This window comes from Anser cygnoides, chromosome 12, assembly GCF_040182565.1.
Source record: "Anser cygnoides isolate HZ-2024a breed goose chromosome 12, Taihu_goose_T2T_genome, whole genome shotgun sequence".
Classification (NCBI taxonomy): Eukaryota; Metazoa; Chordata; class Aves; order Anseriformes; family Anatidae; genus Anser; species Anser cygnoides.
In genome coordinates, this window is record NC_089884.1 from 18,488,716 (window position 1) to 18,505,743 (window position 17,028).

General features: G+C 43.0%; 1 protein-coding gene and 1 long non-coding RNA gene across 9 annotated transcripts in view; one reads left to right on the forward strand and one right to left on the reverse strand.

Moving 5' to 3' along the window:
• The window catches only part of ZNF423 (zinc finger protein 423), a 214,844-nt gene that overhangs the window by 113,716 nt on the left and 84,100 nt on the right, over positions 1-17,028 (forward strand). For all 8 annotated transcript variants that reach the window (XM_067004639.1, XM_067004640.1, XM_067004642.1 and 5 more), the window contains 2 exons: positions 4,143-7,366; positions 14,038-14,122. In XM_067004639.1, the coding sequence (XP_066860740.1) occupies positions 4,143-7,366; positions 14,038-14,122 (3,309 nt within the window). The remainder of the gene's footprint in view (positions 1-4,142; positions 7,367-14,037; positions 14,123-17,028) is intronic.
• Positions 373-10,520, reverse strand: LOC136791821 (uncharacterized). Its single transcript, XR_010834625.1, has 3 exons — positions 10,226-10,520; positions 9,698-9,783; positions 373-596 (listed from the first exon to the last, which is right to left on the reverse strand). It is a non-coding gene; the product is annotated as an uncharacterized lncRNA (long non-coding RNA).

A 17,028-nucleotide genomic window follows, 5' to 3' on the forward strand; every position in this document is an offset into this window, starting at 1 on the left:
AGTCTCTGAAGTTGTCTCCTTGGCCAAATACTGGGTATTTAGGTGCTGCCTGGGCAGGTTTCGTGGCCTCTTCTGAGCCCCGCAGTGCTCAGCTCGTGCTGCTGTCTGCCCCGAAACCAGCTGGATGGAGCTGGCCTCCCGTTCCACGGGGGAAGCCCTGCCAGAGAGCAGCCCGAGCCCTCCAGGCTTGGGGAGACAGTGTGGGGAGCAGGAAGTTTGATCACAGCTTTCGTAAAGCAAAGGTTAGGCACGTGTGAGCTGCCAGATCCCACTCTGTCTTCCTCCTAAATCCTACCAGGGTGGATGTCTCATAGCCAGCATTGAATATTTCACCTTCGAATGCACGCAGTGAGCGAAGGGAGAAGTATTTGCAGGGACTAGGAAATTGTATTGCATTTGTTTTATTTCTATTAGCAAAATAACTTTGAAATAATAAATATATCACCATCGGTGTATGCTGAGGAGACAGTGCTGCTCGCTTCTGGCGATCTGTGATGTGCTACATGTCTCTGTCCTAAACGAGACCATGTTTTTTTAAGACTTGATTTTATTTCTTTTAGCTTCGTGTGTATATTTCTGAACTTGGCTCGTGTTATCTGGAAGATAAACAGAGAATGAAGTATGATTTATACTGCAGTTTGGCCAAATTGCTCTTATTAGAAGGCAAAATACATTTATTGAATGCTCTGAGGCTGGAATTAGCTCCTCAGTGATGATGATAAATGCTTGCAGTCCCATAAACGTGCTGAACATTAAGTTGCTAAATTACTGTACCACTTGGAGATTGATTATCAACTTTGGCCCTTTAAGCTTCATGACCCACACATACATCCTGAAAACCACTGACATCCTGAAGCTTCCTCAATGCTATTTTTTTCCTAATTAAACTTTTTATTGAATTTTCTTCTCCTTTTAATACTTGTTTTGATTCTCTTATGCGCAACTGACAAAAGCCTTGCACCAGCCATGTGATTCTCTATTTTAGAACAGTCCCACTTTGCAGGATTAGCCATTTTTAATGACTTTAATCTCCTTTTTGAAAGTGATTTTTCTCATTCTGCTACATTCCTTTGATTGCATTAATGTAGAATTATTATTCTAACCATCATTGCCAGACATGTCACACTACATCTAATATATATCTTCCCAGTAAAATATTGCTCTGGTAAAACACCTTAGAATTTCCTTCTCAGTTCATTATAGGTCTTTTCTTCAAGTTAAAATGGCAAGTTAAAATTAACAGGGCTATTTTTCATTCAATGAAGAGATTAATGATAATGACTCTTTCCTAATTTCTTCAGTTTTAGGCATTTTGTAATTTAGTATCTTGTTTGTGAGAAAGTCAAGGTAGGTTGATCCTGGGGCTTAAAGCTTCCCAGTTCTTTTTAACCTGTCAAAGAATGAGCAAACAGTGCAAGAAAAAGAAGTTAAACATGAAAATCAGTGAAAGGTCTCAATCAGGCTAACAGAAGGAGACAATCTCTGCTTTCAGCTGTCTGTGTAAACGCTTCCCTTTCTAACACAAACTCCGCTTTTCAGCGAGAGCAATGTTAATTGTTGTGAATCCAGCTTACAGTAGTGCAGCAACGTCTTTGTGCATCGCTCCCAGAATCATATCAGCCTTTGGATTTGGTTTTTGAACAGCCCCAAATGTTTGAAGAGCAGCAGCTGGAGGGGGACTGTTGTTCTTTGACTGCTAGAATGAATTTTGAGGTAGATTGGCTCATTTCAGAGGAGAAAGAGAACATTTGTTCGATTTTGCCAACTTAGTGGCTGGCACAAGCGTGTCTAAAGGAGCTGAAGGAGCTGGCCCAGCCTGTGTTACCTGAGTTTGGCCCCTAGCACCTTCAGTGTAAGGCTGAACCCTGGAGCTTTATTCACCGAAGCTGTTTTCAGTGCTCTGAGCTCTCCCCCGGTGCAGTCGTCCCTCTGCAGACCAGTGCCCACAATAGATGCGAGCAGCCTGGTTGCAAAAGGGAGGATGTATAAAATGCATTTACTTTTCTAATCGTTTCTGCAAAGCAGTCATTTTTTAGTATTCAAATCTCAGCCAGCAAGGCAGAGTAGTAAATAACACAACGGCCGTGTGCTCTCCTTCCCCCTGTTGTTGTTTTTCTCCTCTTTTCCCCAGCAGAGCCAGCCGCGGCGGCAGCACGCGCAACATGTGCTGCCCTAGTTCGGGCCCAGCATCCCCCTCGTGCTCCCTTTTGTCTCCTTGCCCCTGGGGGAGCCCAGCTGGCGAGAGCAGGGAATTAGCCAGCCCCGAGCTACCGGCACCTCCCCGGGGCCCCTAATCCAGGCACTGGCAGCCGGCTGCCTCCCTCCCTCCTTCCCTGCCCGCGACGGACGGGGCCGTGGCCGCGGGTCCGTGGGGACGGGGCCCGGAGGCGGCTGCTGGCGGCGGGGAAGGGGGCCGGGGGCAGGTGGGGGCCGGGGGCTCCTCAGGGGCCGAGCGGTGCTGCGGTGGCGGGCAGGAGCGCTCGGCGAGGTGGCTTTGAGCTTGGAAAGCCGGGCTTTGTTGCAGCTGCGGGGAGAGGCCGGGAGAAGGAAGGCTGGGAAAGTTGATGTGGAGATCGGTGGTTCCTGGCCGGCGCTTTAGGAGCTGGCCGAGCACGAGGAACTGGGGGGTGTTAAAAAGTGGGTGCTCGCTCAGGGCTGGGAGGGAGCATGTTCCTCGTGGCCAGCATCGCTCTGGAGCAGGAAATTTGGCTGCGAGGGCGGCAGGGCAGGCACCCAGCACGCACGTCCCGGGAAGGAGGCCACCCGGGGCTGGAGGCGCTGCCGGAGCCTTCAGCAGGGAGCCTGAGTCCGGGGGATGAAAAGAGAGGACAAGGGGAGCGGCGATGGAGGACCTAGCCTCTTGCCGTGGCGATGTCCCCGTTAAGGCAGCTCTTCCCTGAGAGGCCCTGCGCTCCCACGTGCTGCTCTCCGAGCGGTGGCCGTGGGCTGGCAGGCGGGAGAAGCGCGCGTGTGGCAGCCTCTGCGCGCGGCTGGGGAGGCTTTTATTGGTTTGTTTTAGTAAGAGCTGAAGCAGGAGCATTAAATGTTTTATAAGGACAGCGCATCTGGAGAACTGCTTTCTTTTTTGAATCCCCAAATATATATGTGGTCAGCGCCTTCCCCCGCTTACATGGGTTTTGTTTTTGCTTCATTCCATGGATCAGTTTTGTATCAGAGCAGTAGCATTTGTGCTTCGCTCAACATCTCCGCATTTATTGGGATTAGGATATTTGAACTTTCTTCTGTTTCTCGTTAACAACTCTGTTTATGAGAGCTGCCAAAACTTTATGTATTTTTCCTAAAATGAGTGTTTTGCTGCTGGAGATGGTCCTGTGTTTCTTTTTGGTAATATAAAATTATAAAATATTTTCCAAAGCCTCATATTGAGCAAAGGAAATAGTCATTAAAGCAGAGGCTGAGCCATTGTTGTTTCCTCCTGAAGCTGATTGTTTTGTGATGTCTTGAGATCTCCAGTGATCATTTCTGTTATAGTTTTTTGTTTGTTTGTTTGTTTGTTTTTAATTTGTTAGTTTGGTTTTGTACCAAGCAGACAACGTTACCTTTCCTGTGAATGGATGTGGTAATGATGCAGGTCTCTGATTTTGTCAAGCTGCCTCAGATCTGATGTTTTATTTCACATAGGTGTTTGAATCTGCTTGCTTTTGAGCAGCCTTTAATTCTATTACAGTTTTGAGACAGAACTGAAGGATTTTGTTTAATGGGGACATTAGTTAAAGTCATCTCGATGTAGCATTTAAAAAGACCCACAAAATCACAGGTGATCACTTAATACTGTAGCTTTCCAAAACGTTTGTATTGCTTCACTGCACATTGTGTTTTGCTTTCTTTATTCATTGTTTATTGCTTTACAGTACAGTGAGCAGGTGTTAAACCTGCTAAAGAAAAATGCTTTTTATTAATACTCTATGTTTGTGTATCTGTGAATTATGTTTGCAAATATATTTTTATTTGTCTTTCTCAAACCTCCTTTGAAATTCAAGAGATACTCTCTTTTTTTTTTTTGAGTTGATTTTTTTTTATGCTGTAGTAGCAGAAGCCCATAGTGTTGTTGAGAGCTTTGTCCTTATTTCACAGATGCACTGGGAATTGTTTTTAATCTCCTTTCTGCTTTCCCATTACAGATGGTGATGACGACCCACAACTCTCCTGGGTGGCTTCATCTCCCTCCAGCAAAGATGTTGCATCACCCACTCAGATGATAGGAGATGGGTGTGATCTCGGCATCGGGGAGGAGGAAGGGGGGACTGGCCTGCCGTATCCCTGTCAGTTTTGTGATAAGTCCTTCATTCGCCTGAGCTACCTTAAAAGGCACGAGCAGATCCACAGTGACAAACTACCTTTCAAATGCACCTACTGTAGCCGGCTTTTTAAGCACAAGAGAAGTAGGGATCGCCACATAAAGCTTCACACAGGGGATAAAAAGTACCATTGCCACGAATGCGAGGCCGCGTTCTCTCGCAGCGACCACCTCAAAATTCATCTGAAAACCCACAGCTCCAGCAAACCGTTCAAGTGTACTGTGTGTAAACGTGGGTTTTCATCTACCAGCTCATTGCAGAGTCACATGCAAGCTCATAAAAAGAACAAGGAACATATGGCAAAGACTGAGAAAGAGGTGAAGAAGGATGATTTTATGTGTGATTACTGTGAAGAGACATTCAGTCAGACTGAAGATTTGGAGAAGCACGTAATGACACGCCACCCACAGCTTTCCGAGAAGGCAGATTTGCAGTGTATTCATTGCCCTGAAGTATTTTCAGATGAAAACTTGCTGCTCTCACACATTCATCAAGCCCATGCCAACAAAAAACACAAGTGCCCTATGTGCCCAGAGCAGTTTTCTTCAGTGGAGGAAGTCTATTGCCACTTGGACAGCCACAGACAACCTGACTCCAGCAATCACAGCATCAGCCCTGACCCCGTCCTGGGGAGCGTGGCATCCATGAGCAGCGCAACGCCCGACTCCAGTGCGTCGGTGGAAAGAGGTTCCACCCCAGATTCGACCCTAAAGCCTTTGAGAGGACAGAAGAAAATCAGGTCTGTGGACAGAGAGGAAGGCCAGAATTGGTCTAAAGTTACTTACAGCTGCCCATACTGCTCGAAGCGTGACTTCAACAGCCTTGCTGTTCTGGAGATCCATCTGAAGACCATTCATGCAGATAAACCTCAGCAAAGCCACACGTGCCAGATCTGCCTTGATTCCATGCCTACGCTGTACAACTTGAATGAACACGTGAGAAAGGTGCACAAAAACCATGCCTATCCTATGATGCAGTTCAGCAACATTTCTGCCTTTCACTGTAACTACTGCCCTGAGATGTTTGCAGATATCAACAGCTTGCAGGAACACATCCGTATTACTCACTGTGGCCCAAATGCTACCCCTCAAGATGGCAACAACGCTTTCTTCTGTAACCAGTGCTCCATGGGCTTTCTGACCGAAGCAACCTTGACTGAGCATATTCAGCAGACTCACTGCAATGTAGGAAATTCAAAATTGGATTCCCCTGTCATTCAGCCAACACAGTCTTTTATGGAAGTTTATTCATGCCCTTATTGCACAAACTCCCCCATTTTTGGCTCCATCCTGAAGCTTACAAAGCATATTAAAGAAAACCACAAGAACATTCCTCTGGCACACAATAAGAAGTCAAAAGCAGAGCAGAGTCCAGTTTCTTCTGATGTTGAAGTCTCTTCCCCTAAAAGGCAACGGCTTTCTGCTAGTGTAAACTCAGTGTCTAACGGTGAATACCCATGTAATCAGTGTGATCTAAAGTTCTCAAATTTTGAGAGTTTTCAAACCCATTTAAAGTTGCATTTGGAGTTGCTGTTGAGGAAACAGTCTTGCCCTCAGTGTAAAGAAGACTTTGATTCCCAGGAGTCTCTTCTGCAACATCTCACCGTACATTACATGACAACTTCAACTCATTATGTGTGTGAGAGCTGCGACAAACAGTTTTCTTCGGTGGATGATTTGCAGAAGCATTTGTTGGACATGCATACTTTTGTGTTGTATCACTGCACCCTTTGCCAAGAAGTTTTTGATTCCAAGGTATCTATCCAAGTGCATCTGGCAGTCAAGCACAGCAATGAAAAGAAGATGTATCGTTGCACAGCCTGTAACTGGGATTTTAGGAAGGAGGTGGATCTCCAAATCCATGTGAAGCATAGTCACCTGGGGAATCCATCAAAGTCTCACAAATGCATCTTCTGCGGTGAGACTTTTAGCACAGAGGTAGAGCTGCAGTGCCACATCACAACCCACAGCAAGAAATACAACTGCAAGTTTTGTAGCAAAGCTTTTCATGCCATCATCTTGCTTGAAAAACACCTGCGGGAGAAACATTGTGTTTTTGATGCTAGCGCTGAAAATGGGACAGCTAATGGCATGACCCCAACAAATAAGAAGACGGAAGGGGCAGATATCCAGAACATGTTGATGAAGAACCCAGATACTTCCAACAGCCATGAAGCCAGTGAGGATGATGTAGATGCTTCTGAGCCCATGTATGGCTGTGACATCTGCGGGGCTGCCTATACGATGGAGGTCCTCTTGCAGAACCATCGTTTGAGAGATCATAACATCCGGCCCGGGGAGGATGACTGTTCCAGGAAGAAAGCGGAATTCATCAAAGGCAGCCACAAGTGTAATATCTGCTCAAGGACCTTTTTCTCAGAAAACGGCCTGAGAGAGCACATGCAGACCCACCGAGGCCCAGCTAAGCACTACATGTGCCCCATCTGTGGCGAACGCTTCCCATCGCTCCTGACCCTGACCGAGCACAAGGTCACTCACAGCAAGAGTTTGGATACAGGAACGTGTCGGATCTGCAAAATGCCGCTGCAGAGCGAGGAGGAATTTATCGAACACTGCCAGATGCATCCAGACCTCAGAAACTCCCTCACCGGGTTTCGCTGCGTTGTCTGCATGCAGACGGTCACCTCTACGCTTGAGCTGAAAATTCATGGGACGTTTCACATGCAGAAATTGGCAGGAAACTCTGCAACCTCGTCGCCCAACGGCCAGGCCTTGCAAAAACTCTACAAGTGTGCATTGTGCTTGAAAGAGTTCCGAAATAAGCAGGACTTGGTAAAATTGGATGTGAACGGCCTTCCCTATGGCCTGTGTGCTGGGTGCATGACCAGGAGCACCAATGGACAGTCTTTGGGCTTGACCCCGCAGGAGGTGAACGAGAGACCGTGTGGCAGTCTGAGGTGTCCGGAGTGTAGTGTCAAATTTGAAAGTGCTGAAGACCTGGAGAGCCACATTCAGGTAGACCACCGAGACCTGACGCCTGAGACTAGTGGCCAAAGGAAAGGTACCCAGACATCTCCTGTGCCCAGAGTAAGTACAGCTGAACTTTGATATGTCACAGGGATAAAATGTAGATTTTTAACACGACTGAGAACTGGTTTGATGTCCTGTTTTTATTTTTTTTTTTAACTGCCATTTTATAAAATTACTTGAACAAGAAAAACAGAAAGAAGGGTAGAGTAATGCACATAGAAAAGTAGATTTTGTTCAGTCTTACAGGCTCCTAGATTCCTAGTGGCAGAGCACTAGATTTTTTATCATAAAGCTGCCATAGATTTACCAACAGAGAGCTGAGACACATCCATGTGCTCATGAATGATGAGGATTGAGTTTGTTCATGAATTCTGAAGCTACTGAACTGGCAGATCTGGAAAAACTGAGGCATATCCATGAAAAAAGACCTTCTGAGTTCCCAAAGGAAAAAAATCTGATTTGTCATGCTCATGGAAAGTGATGATTTCTTACCTGGGAAATAAATACCAGCAGGAAGATACAGGAACTTGCGAGGAAAACTGTACTGAATTCCCCCCAAATTCTCACCTAAAACAAATGACTGTGCTAGAGAGGCTGTCCTTATGGATGTCTGTCTGAGTGAGTGAGGCTGTGAGGCTACTTGGATGTTTGTGTGCATACATACATGCCTGGAGCACGTGTGTGTGATTTTAAAAGGAACTGCTTCGTGGCCCTCCTTCAGGAGAAGCAGTTTTCTTAGCAAATCTGGAAATTTCTGGCTAATAGGCAAGTTATGTTTTTGAAAAAGAAGCGTGCTCTCCCTTGGAGTTCGCAGAAAGCCTGTTTTCCTATTTCTTAGCTTACAAGATGCTTGGGAGCACACAGTATCCAAGTAAGGTCTCAGAAGCCTGCTCAGGAGATTAATATCATTTGCAGTTTATAGTCTTTTAAAATTATTTGTTGACGTTTTGGTTCAAGAATGGGCCAAGTCAGTCCTTCCTCTGTCAGGAACAGATGGAATGAGAAGTAGATTTTGGAAATCTTCTCGGGAGACTAACAGCAGACACGTCTGAGTATTGATATCATCTGACATTTTTAATTAAACATGATGGGGTGAGATTTTCAAAAGTATCTAAGGAAATTAGGCACCCAATTCCTAATGAATAATTCCAGCCATAGATGCCTGTTTATGTCAATCTGCTAATTAAAGCACCCACAAACACATCTTACTACATTAAAAGAACCTGTAAATGCCATTAGAATACAACATCAGAGGCTCAGGAAGTAAGAGAAGACCCTAAGTATGTCCCGAGGACACAAACTGTGATGCCTCCGGTAGCACTGTCGCCGTGTCCCCCATGGGACTTGTTAGCTCTGGCTTGGCGCTGGGGCCGCACAGGGCGGCAGCAGGGGGCACGGCGCTGCTGGTCCTTGGCACCCGCTCGCCCCACCACCCCCTTCCAGGCTCCTGATCAAATACCAAGGAAAGTTTTGGTTTTTTTTTAGTAATAGAACTGGATATTGTTCCCTCTGGGTGTGTGACTAAACCTCCCGGTGCATACACCTCATCCTGCAGAAGAACAAGAAATGGAAATATCCCTCCTTCAGTGTGATACGTTTTGAGAGTTCAGCTGGGGCTCCTACTAGGCCATTCTGCTTCCTCTTTCTCAGGTCTTTATTTCTTTCTAAATTCTTTTAAACACTTTATTCTCTTAGGTAGGACTAACTCTTCACGTGGCCATGCCTATAACCCAAAGTATAGCCTTTTCTTTCCTGTCGACTGTCAGAAGCAGAATACGTTGCCATTTGCTGCTCTGATTTCTTGCTTTAACTCTCTCTTTTCAGTGAGAGCTTCCATACTTGTTCTCTCAGGGGAGAGTTTTAAGTTCTTCAATAAGGTAAATGCTTTGAATTTTATCCCATGAGGACAAGGTCTTAGTTCCTTTGTAGAAGATAATGAAAAATCAGCATTTGTGGCAATGGCAAATGGTGCCTTCAACAGGTGTCTATGACCTGCACATATGCTAATATCGGAGATCTTTATGGTATGCATCCCAGGAATAGATTATTGTTACTAGAAATAATTCATTATCTTACCCTTCATTATAGGTACAAGACCTGAATTCTGATAGCGGTTCATGTGGAAACTATTGGTGTCTCACTCAGGTTTCTCAAGATAACGGGTGCTCTTTGTGTCTGGCTAGCACAGGGGTTTTCAAATAATTAGGCTGTCCTTTAAACGTGGATAAATTCCTGCATTTCAAGAATAATGTTTACTTAACTTCATTGGCTTCATAATGAAACTGCACAAGTTGAACACAATCTCTCCTCATCTTGTTAGTATGCTGTGCACAGGCAAAATACCATTTTAGTAGAGCTATCTTAAATGTACAATGCATATAGAGTAACCTGCAGATGTCCAGGCAAGAGCTGCTTCTCTCCAGTTCTTCAGCTCTTCCACATTTCTTTTTTAAACACCATATTGATTTTTCTTTCTGTAACAGAAAAGCAGTTGAAGATTAGGAAAAGGTACAGTCAAAAAGCAAATATAGGGAGATTCAATTTTAAATGCTTGGTGTATACTTTGGAGTAATAAGCAAAATGAAATCCTATCAAATGGAAAATACGACATACAAAATATGTAACTTCTGTGAATGTGACAGAAGTCATTACACCAGCAGTTATACTTCTTGCATGGAAGAAATGAGTCTGGAAGTCCAGAAAAATTTCAGAAAACAACAAAACACACACACAAAAACAACAACAACAACAAAAAAAACAACAGCAAAAAAAAAAAAAACAAAAAAAAAACACCTTAAGTGAAGATTTAACCCTGTAGTAAAATAAAGCACATTACTCTTGAAGATGCTGCTGCATTCTGTCTTCTTCACTTCCATTTTATTATGCCAAAAAAAAAAATAATGGTGAATTAATTACCTTTCTTCGTAGGATATCTAGGTAGGATCAAATTATGATGATCGAAAACTATTTCTACGTGGCTGAAGTTTTTGCCTCCTGTGCAGGAAACATCTGCGTCAGAGGATTTATTATTAGGGGATTTTAAATCAAGTCAATGGTCTTTTATATGGAATATCACTAAGAGGAATAAATAAAATACACCTTGGTTGTGAAAGGCTGCTCTAACTTCAGTTTGTTTAATTCTTACAGTTCTACAGGATCTCTTCTGTCTCAACAGCACTAAAGTTTCTTTTAAATGAACATCTCCAGTGGAAGTCCCATTCCAGTATCTGGCACATCTGTAGCTCAAGACCTTCTTTGTTCTGTTATGGTCACGTCAGAAGTAACATTTTCATTTTCTTCTGAACATATTTCTGTGCATAGGAGCTTCAGGTTTAAAACATTTTATTAATTCATTTTAATGTCTTCTAGAGAAATGTGTGTGCCTTGAGAAACATGACTGCTTGTTTAGTACCGAGATTTCCTATTGTCTGTTCTAATGCTGGAAACTGTCACGTTTCAGGCTGCTCTTTCTCCTACATAGATTTATCCTTAGTTTGTACCATAGTTATCATGAACAATGCTTGCTTAACATTGACAATGGCAAATGCTCAGGCTTCAGTTAAATTTCCATCTTGAATGGTGTTACTTTATTTAGCCCACCTAGGTTATTTGGACTGAAGAAGCAAAGGAGGTGGCATAGAAAGTAGGAAGAATGAACCCTATTGTGCTCCTTTACTCAGTTCCTTTTCTCCTGCACGCTTTCTTGGATTCAATCCCTTCTCTTTGTTCTCCCCCCACCCCTTCTCTTCCCTTGTAAATCCACTTGAATGGAGGAATATTTTCTTTGTAGAACAGGAAACCATTTCCAGATTTAAAGGAGGACAGTCTGGAAAACCCATGGGAACAATAGTTATTTCAGAAAAGAAAGCAGAACCCCCTGTTGCTATTACTACTGTTTTGTGCCAAGATTAGAATGAAATATCTTGACTTAATGGGGACTGAGCTCTCAGTTGAAGGCCTGCTCATCTGGTCTCTTATGCCACCTTGATGCTGTCATCTAGACTCTATTAGATCCTCAGAATATGAGCAACTTTGTTGTCACCACACAGAAAGACAAAACTTGAAAAAGACATAACCAGCCCATTACAAATGTCAGGGAAGTCATGATACCCACAAGAAACGGTAGCAGAAGATCGTATTTGGCACCACAAATAACATAACCTTGTATTAAAACTAATGCTTCCCATTTACTGAGAATGGAAGTCTATTGGTGTGACATTCTTTTAAAGACAATTATTAATGAGCCAAAAAATCAACTCTTCACTCTCATGCACGTACATTTGGGTGCTAATCAGGCTATAGCTCTTTGGTGGCCTGTATGAAGCCATTTATTGACCTTATTCTGTATCAGGCAGGGTTCCCGATCAAAAGAGCCATTGCCTCAGTTAAACTGCTCTTTAGCATGCATGTGTGTCAGCTGAAGCTAAAGATAATATTCGCAGGAAGTCTGAAGTCTGCTGTCTTCTCTGAGGGGTGGTCACACCAAGTGGAGTGTTTTATAAGTTTGTGAAATGGTGTGGAGGAGTTCGCACTGGGTCTGTGGATAAACAAAGACATCCTGTCTCCAGATCTGTTAGTAAGTAGCTTTCAGAAGCACCGAAATCAATTAAAAAAATGAATCATTTGTCTGTGTTTAATATAACTTTAAAGATTTGCAATGGAGTTGAGCTGAAATATTGTCCTTCTTAGCTAGTTACTTAGGGAACCCTCATAACAGAGATAAGTGTTGAACAAGGCACAGAACTGAGTCAGCTTTGAAGTTTTACAGAAGAGGAAGATTTCAAGTTTTAAATGTGACCACATGAATCATTCACCACCCAGTCCCATTTTTCTCTTCCAAGGTTTTTTGCATTCTTTTTTCTTTCATTTTTTTTTTCAAGCTAGGAGCCCTCAGCATGTGTGTGCCAGTGTGCTTGAGAATACATGTGTACGTATGTGTGCTTGCACTCGTCGGCTGGAATAGACTCCCAAGGAACACTGCTGCAGAAATCCAGCTGCTTTTCCATTAACAGCCTTGATTTCAGAATGGACTCCAGGAGGATACTTTCCTGAGCTGCCTAGGGATAACTAGCCAATCCAAAGTATTTCCTTTTATATGGTTGGCTGTGTCAGTTTTCGGCCAATGGAGTATATCCTTCTTCCTATTATCATGTTAATTGCCCATTGTTATTTTAGCCTAGAAAGCCCTGCCTGTGTGCAAACACACACTGTGTACAGAATTCATGGAATCCGCATACCAGCGATAGATCGTTGCATTCGTTACTGCGGCATTACAGCATGTTCATTAACCTCCAGCAGGCGAACTTGTTGCCACTGATGACATGGGAAGTAGTTAAGAAGCTCCTGGAAGCACCTAATTTGTTATTTCCTCAGCAGGTGCTCAAGGAAATTGGGTCCTATATGTGGAAGGGGTGACAGCAACTCCTCTGTTTAACTCAAAACTTCTGACTTACCACTGCTGTCCTAAAGATAAGATTCTATACCTAGGTGTGGGGTGGAAGCCGTAAGAAAAAATAATTTGCATCTAAGAGCGCACAGAAAATACCCACAAAATATTTTGTCTCAAAAACATAAGAGGGTGTTGGTCCCTGAGTTAGGTCTCTCACTGCTAGTGGCTTTGGATCCTCACCCATCCATCAGCGGAGTCCGGGCACGAGTGCGGTGTGTACACTCCTGCTGCCGCACGCTCCGGCTGTGGGGCTGCGCTGCTGCCTGGGTGCAAAAGCAGCAGTTGTCTGGGGGTAAATGCTGCAGTAGGAGTTATTCTCTAGGAAGGAGTAGGAACAAAAGGCCCGATTTTTCTAAACTGCATGTCAAAAGATGTCTATTCAGATAGTATGTTCCCATGCAGGAGTTGGACATGCACGTTAGACGAAAGCGCCATAGTCCTGCTTTGGGAAATGAGAGGTTTTGCAAGTGTACAAAAGCTTAGCATTAGTTTTTTATTTTTTTCCTAACTTGGACGTCGAACTTGTCAATAATGCATTTTCATTTCTACAAATGATTTCTTGGATTTTTCCCTGTCGTGATGCTCAAATGCATGCACCGCTGTCAATCTGAGTCCAAACCCCATTTTTCCTATTTGAATAAATAGTTCGTGTAATTGCCTCTTCACACCATCCCCTGATTTCTGCAGCCAAACCTCCCTGGTATGAATTTGTGACAGAGAAAATCTGCAACAGATTGTGCTAGAAAACCGTTCTGTGTGGTAACGCAGGTTTTTCAGGATTTCTGATGGGAGACCTGTACAAAATGTATTTTTCCTCTTGTTCTTTACTTCCTCAAGTAACTATAGGAGTTTTGCCTACTCTATTCTAAACTTTCTCTAAGGATGGAATTTTTTGAAAAAGTATATCTTTTTGTGAAAAAGTTGCTCTTTTTGTGATCTTTTCAACATCTTTTATTTCAACCTACAAGAGGTTTTACTGTCATGGGTTAAACGACACAAGCAATCTGATTATGGCTCAAGTAGTCAATCAGACTTTCAAGTACTATCATTTGAAATTTTTAAAGTTAAAATTAAAGTTCTGTAGAAGGAGGCTGTTAATTAGAGGTCGTGTTTATGGTCTGGAAAAGCCCAGCCCAACTTGGTATCATAGTGGTATCATGTACAAGTAGGAAAGGGCTCAGCGGAGGGAAGTTGAAGCACATAACATGCTATATTCATGATCACACTTGCCTTATGCTACCGTGCAGTTTTCTCTAATCTTTTTTTGGTTATTAAACAGAAAAAGACCTATCAATGCATCAAGTGCCAGATGACCTTTGAGAATGAGAGAGAGATACAAATCCATGTCGCTAACCATATGATTGGTAAGACATTCTTTAAACTAGGCCACTCATGGGCTGCTTGTTTTTTGCTACTCTTTGAAATTCACTATTCTAATAACTTGTTAATATTCATGCTGTATTTTTTTTTTTTTATCTTTCAAGGAAAATGATTTTGATGTAATGATTCTTCACTTCAAAGCTTTTTAAATATGTGGTTATAAAAGTGTTACTGCTGAGCTTTTTTCCTTATCCTTTTGAGTCCTCGTGTAGCATTTTCATTTATATTAAAATCAAACTTTTGACAGTATCTTCCATTTGATAGCATAAATTTCTCTCTATCCACGTAAAAAGTACTTGCCAGTTGTCAACCACTTAGGAGCAATTATGTTTCAATTTTGTATGTCATGACATTGAATAGATTTAACTGCTAGCATTTTCCCAGCTAAATGTGGTGAATTCCTGAGGAACATTGTCAAAACAAAATGCTTACAGAGTTATTTCAGAGCTTTTTTTTTTCTTTTCCCAACGATTCTGGACTTCAGAAAGTTCAACTTTTCAGACATAGGAGTGATTTTAAGAGCAGTGCTTGCTGCCTCCTGCTACAGTCCTGTTGTACGAGCATGAAGTGAAGTGTCACTGCAATCTGACAGGCTGTATTGCTGCTGCAGCTGCATGCGGGTATTTTCTGATGAAGGCAAAGAAATGTTTTTCCTGTCTGTACAGATGTTACGAATACATGTGTTGGCCCAAGAGGTCAGTTTAGTTTGATGCATAGACCACAAAGGAGTAACTTACACATGCCACTGTAGGCGTACGTTGCATGAGAGCCTTCAAGGACCCTCCGGCGCACTTTGTGTGTCTCGTATGTTCATGTGCAGCATTTATCTCCCATAAGCATAATGGTTTTCCTTCAACAATTTTACATTTAGGAAACTATTCTCCCGTCAATGCATATATGTAACTCCTATTATCTTTGATGTGAATTATGCATAAATACTAGAGAGAGAGAGAAATGCAGACTGACACAGTCTTCGCTCCCCATACCCCCAAATGAAAAATATACATGTCAGTCATCATAATTTTCATTCTAGAGCCAGGCAGGAGTTTCCAGTCAATGTCAAACAGGTTAAGATGAAGATATCTAAAAATGTTTGCTTTTGTAGCAGGTGTTAATGTAATCTCTTGTTTGCAAGCTTGAAGAGTGAGATTCTTGTTAATTGGACCATAGTGATTTCATGCAGCTCCCCCCTAGATTTTTTTTTTAACAAAAGCCTGAAAGAAAGGAGTCCTTAGGCAAGCTTATCACTTCTTTCAGCTTAAGTTATGATACAGTAGATAATTGCTGATTTTTAAATACATAGCTCATAAGTGTTGAATTAAGGTTCTGCTTGATTTGAGGGAGGAATTCCTCGTCCTTTTGAAAAAAAAAAAAAGAAAAAAAAAAGTACTTTCTTTACTTTACAGTGATTGATATGTGAAGTTTATTTATGTATATCCCCAAATTAGTGCTGTCTGGAATAATACATGATGATATATATGTCATTACAAGTTTCAGTATTACAGAGAGCTATTGGAAAACAACACTGGTAGGAGAAAGAGGAGGTTGAGAAGAGTGTGGTGCTGTTGTTTGTGAAACCTGTACCTGTTGTTTCTTTAAAGCTGTACATAAGTTCTAATACATATTTGGAAAAAACCTATATAAATGCAAAGGTACATATGGACTCAGCTCCATATACGTAGGGCATTATATATGCCAGGATATGATAAGAAAATACCTGATTATTTCACTGAGGGGTCATGTCTTTGTGTCCCCTTGCTGGGATACAGGCTGGGAACGTTAACATTAAGTTCACTTGTTTGGGGTGAGTTTAGGAAAGAGCAAAGTATGGAAACCTGTAGCATGAGCCAAACGTCCTCCTGCTCTGGGCATCTCAGACTATTCACAAGGCACCGGGGCCCCTCTTTGTGACACGTGGCTGACTCCGAAAGGTGTTGTCTGTTGGGTCTCCTGTTGGCATTTGCTTTTTGCTGGGGAGTACTGCAGAGGAGAGGGGAGACTAGACGTCACAGTTTGCCTACCAGTAAGTGCTGTGCAGATTTTTGGTGTTAATTTGCTATGTGCTGAGTCAGTAATATTAGAGTGATGGATTGCCTCCTGGGCTTGCTCCCCCAGCCTTTGTTGAAAGCCTGAGAGCCTTCATCCCTTACACCGGCTGCAGGAGAGACCAGCACGTGCCCCGCTGTCCCTCGGTCTGGTTTGTCATGTACGAAATGAGTGTAAGAGTGTCCCTTCTCTGTACGAGACCACGTCCAGTCAGGTGGGCAGCGGGAGAAAGAAGCCAATGCTCTTCCTGCAGCCCAGGTCTGTGCCACAGCGGTTACTGTCATTGCCAATTTAGGACCAACAGACAAGGGTTTGTTTGTGCTGAGAGGGGTACCGCAATCCCGGAGTGAATGTACGGGTGCTCAGAGCCGGGAGAGCCTGTCCTCGGGTTGTGTCTGCTCAGAGCTCGGCGTCGGACTCGTCTCGATGAACTTGTATCTGTCTGAAATTAAGGTGTCTGGTTTAATATAGTCATCGAGGTGCTGTCTGGGGGAAATGAATGATTGATACCAATCACAGATAAGGGTTTGAGGAGGATAAGCATTTCCAGGGAGAGATTTTTATCTCGCTTTTGAATTTGAAGTGAGCCAAGGCAATGAAGTTAGCCTTGACATGTAATTTTGGGGTAAAAGAAAAAAACACTTTGGCTTTGATAATCCAAGACCTCTGTGCTGCACTTCCTTCTCATATTTTGCAAAACACAAAATCAGTAGTTGAGAGATGTCCTAAACACTTACCTACAGTTTCATTTTGCTCAGGTGACTGTCAACAAAGGCATCCCTGCTCTTCAGCCGTGACCCCTCTCACATATCAGTGTCCGTAATATGATTAAAGATTCCAGTTT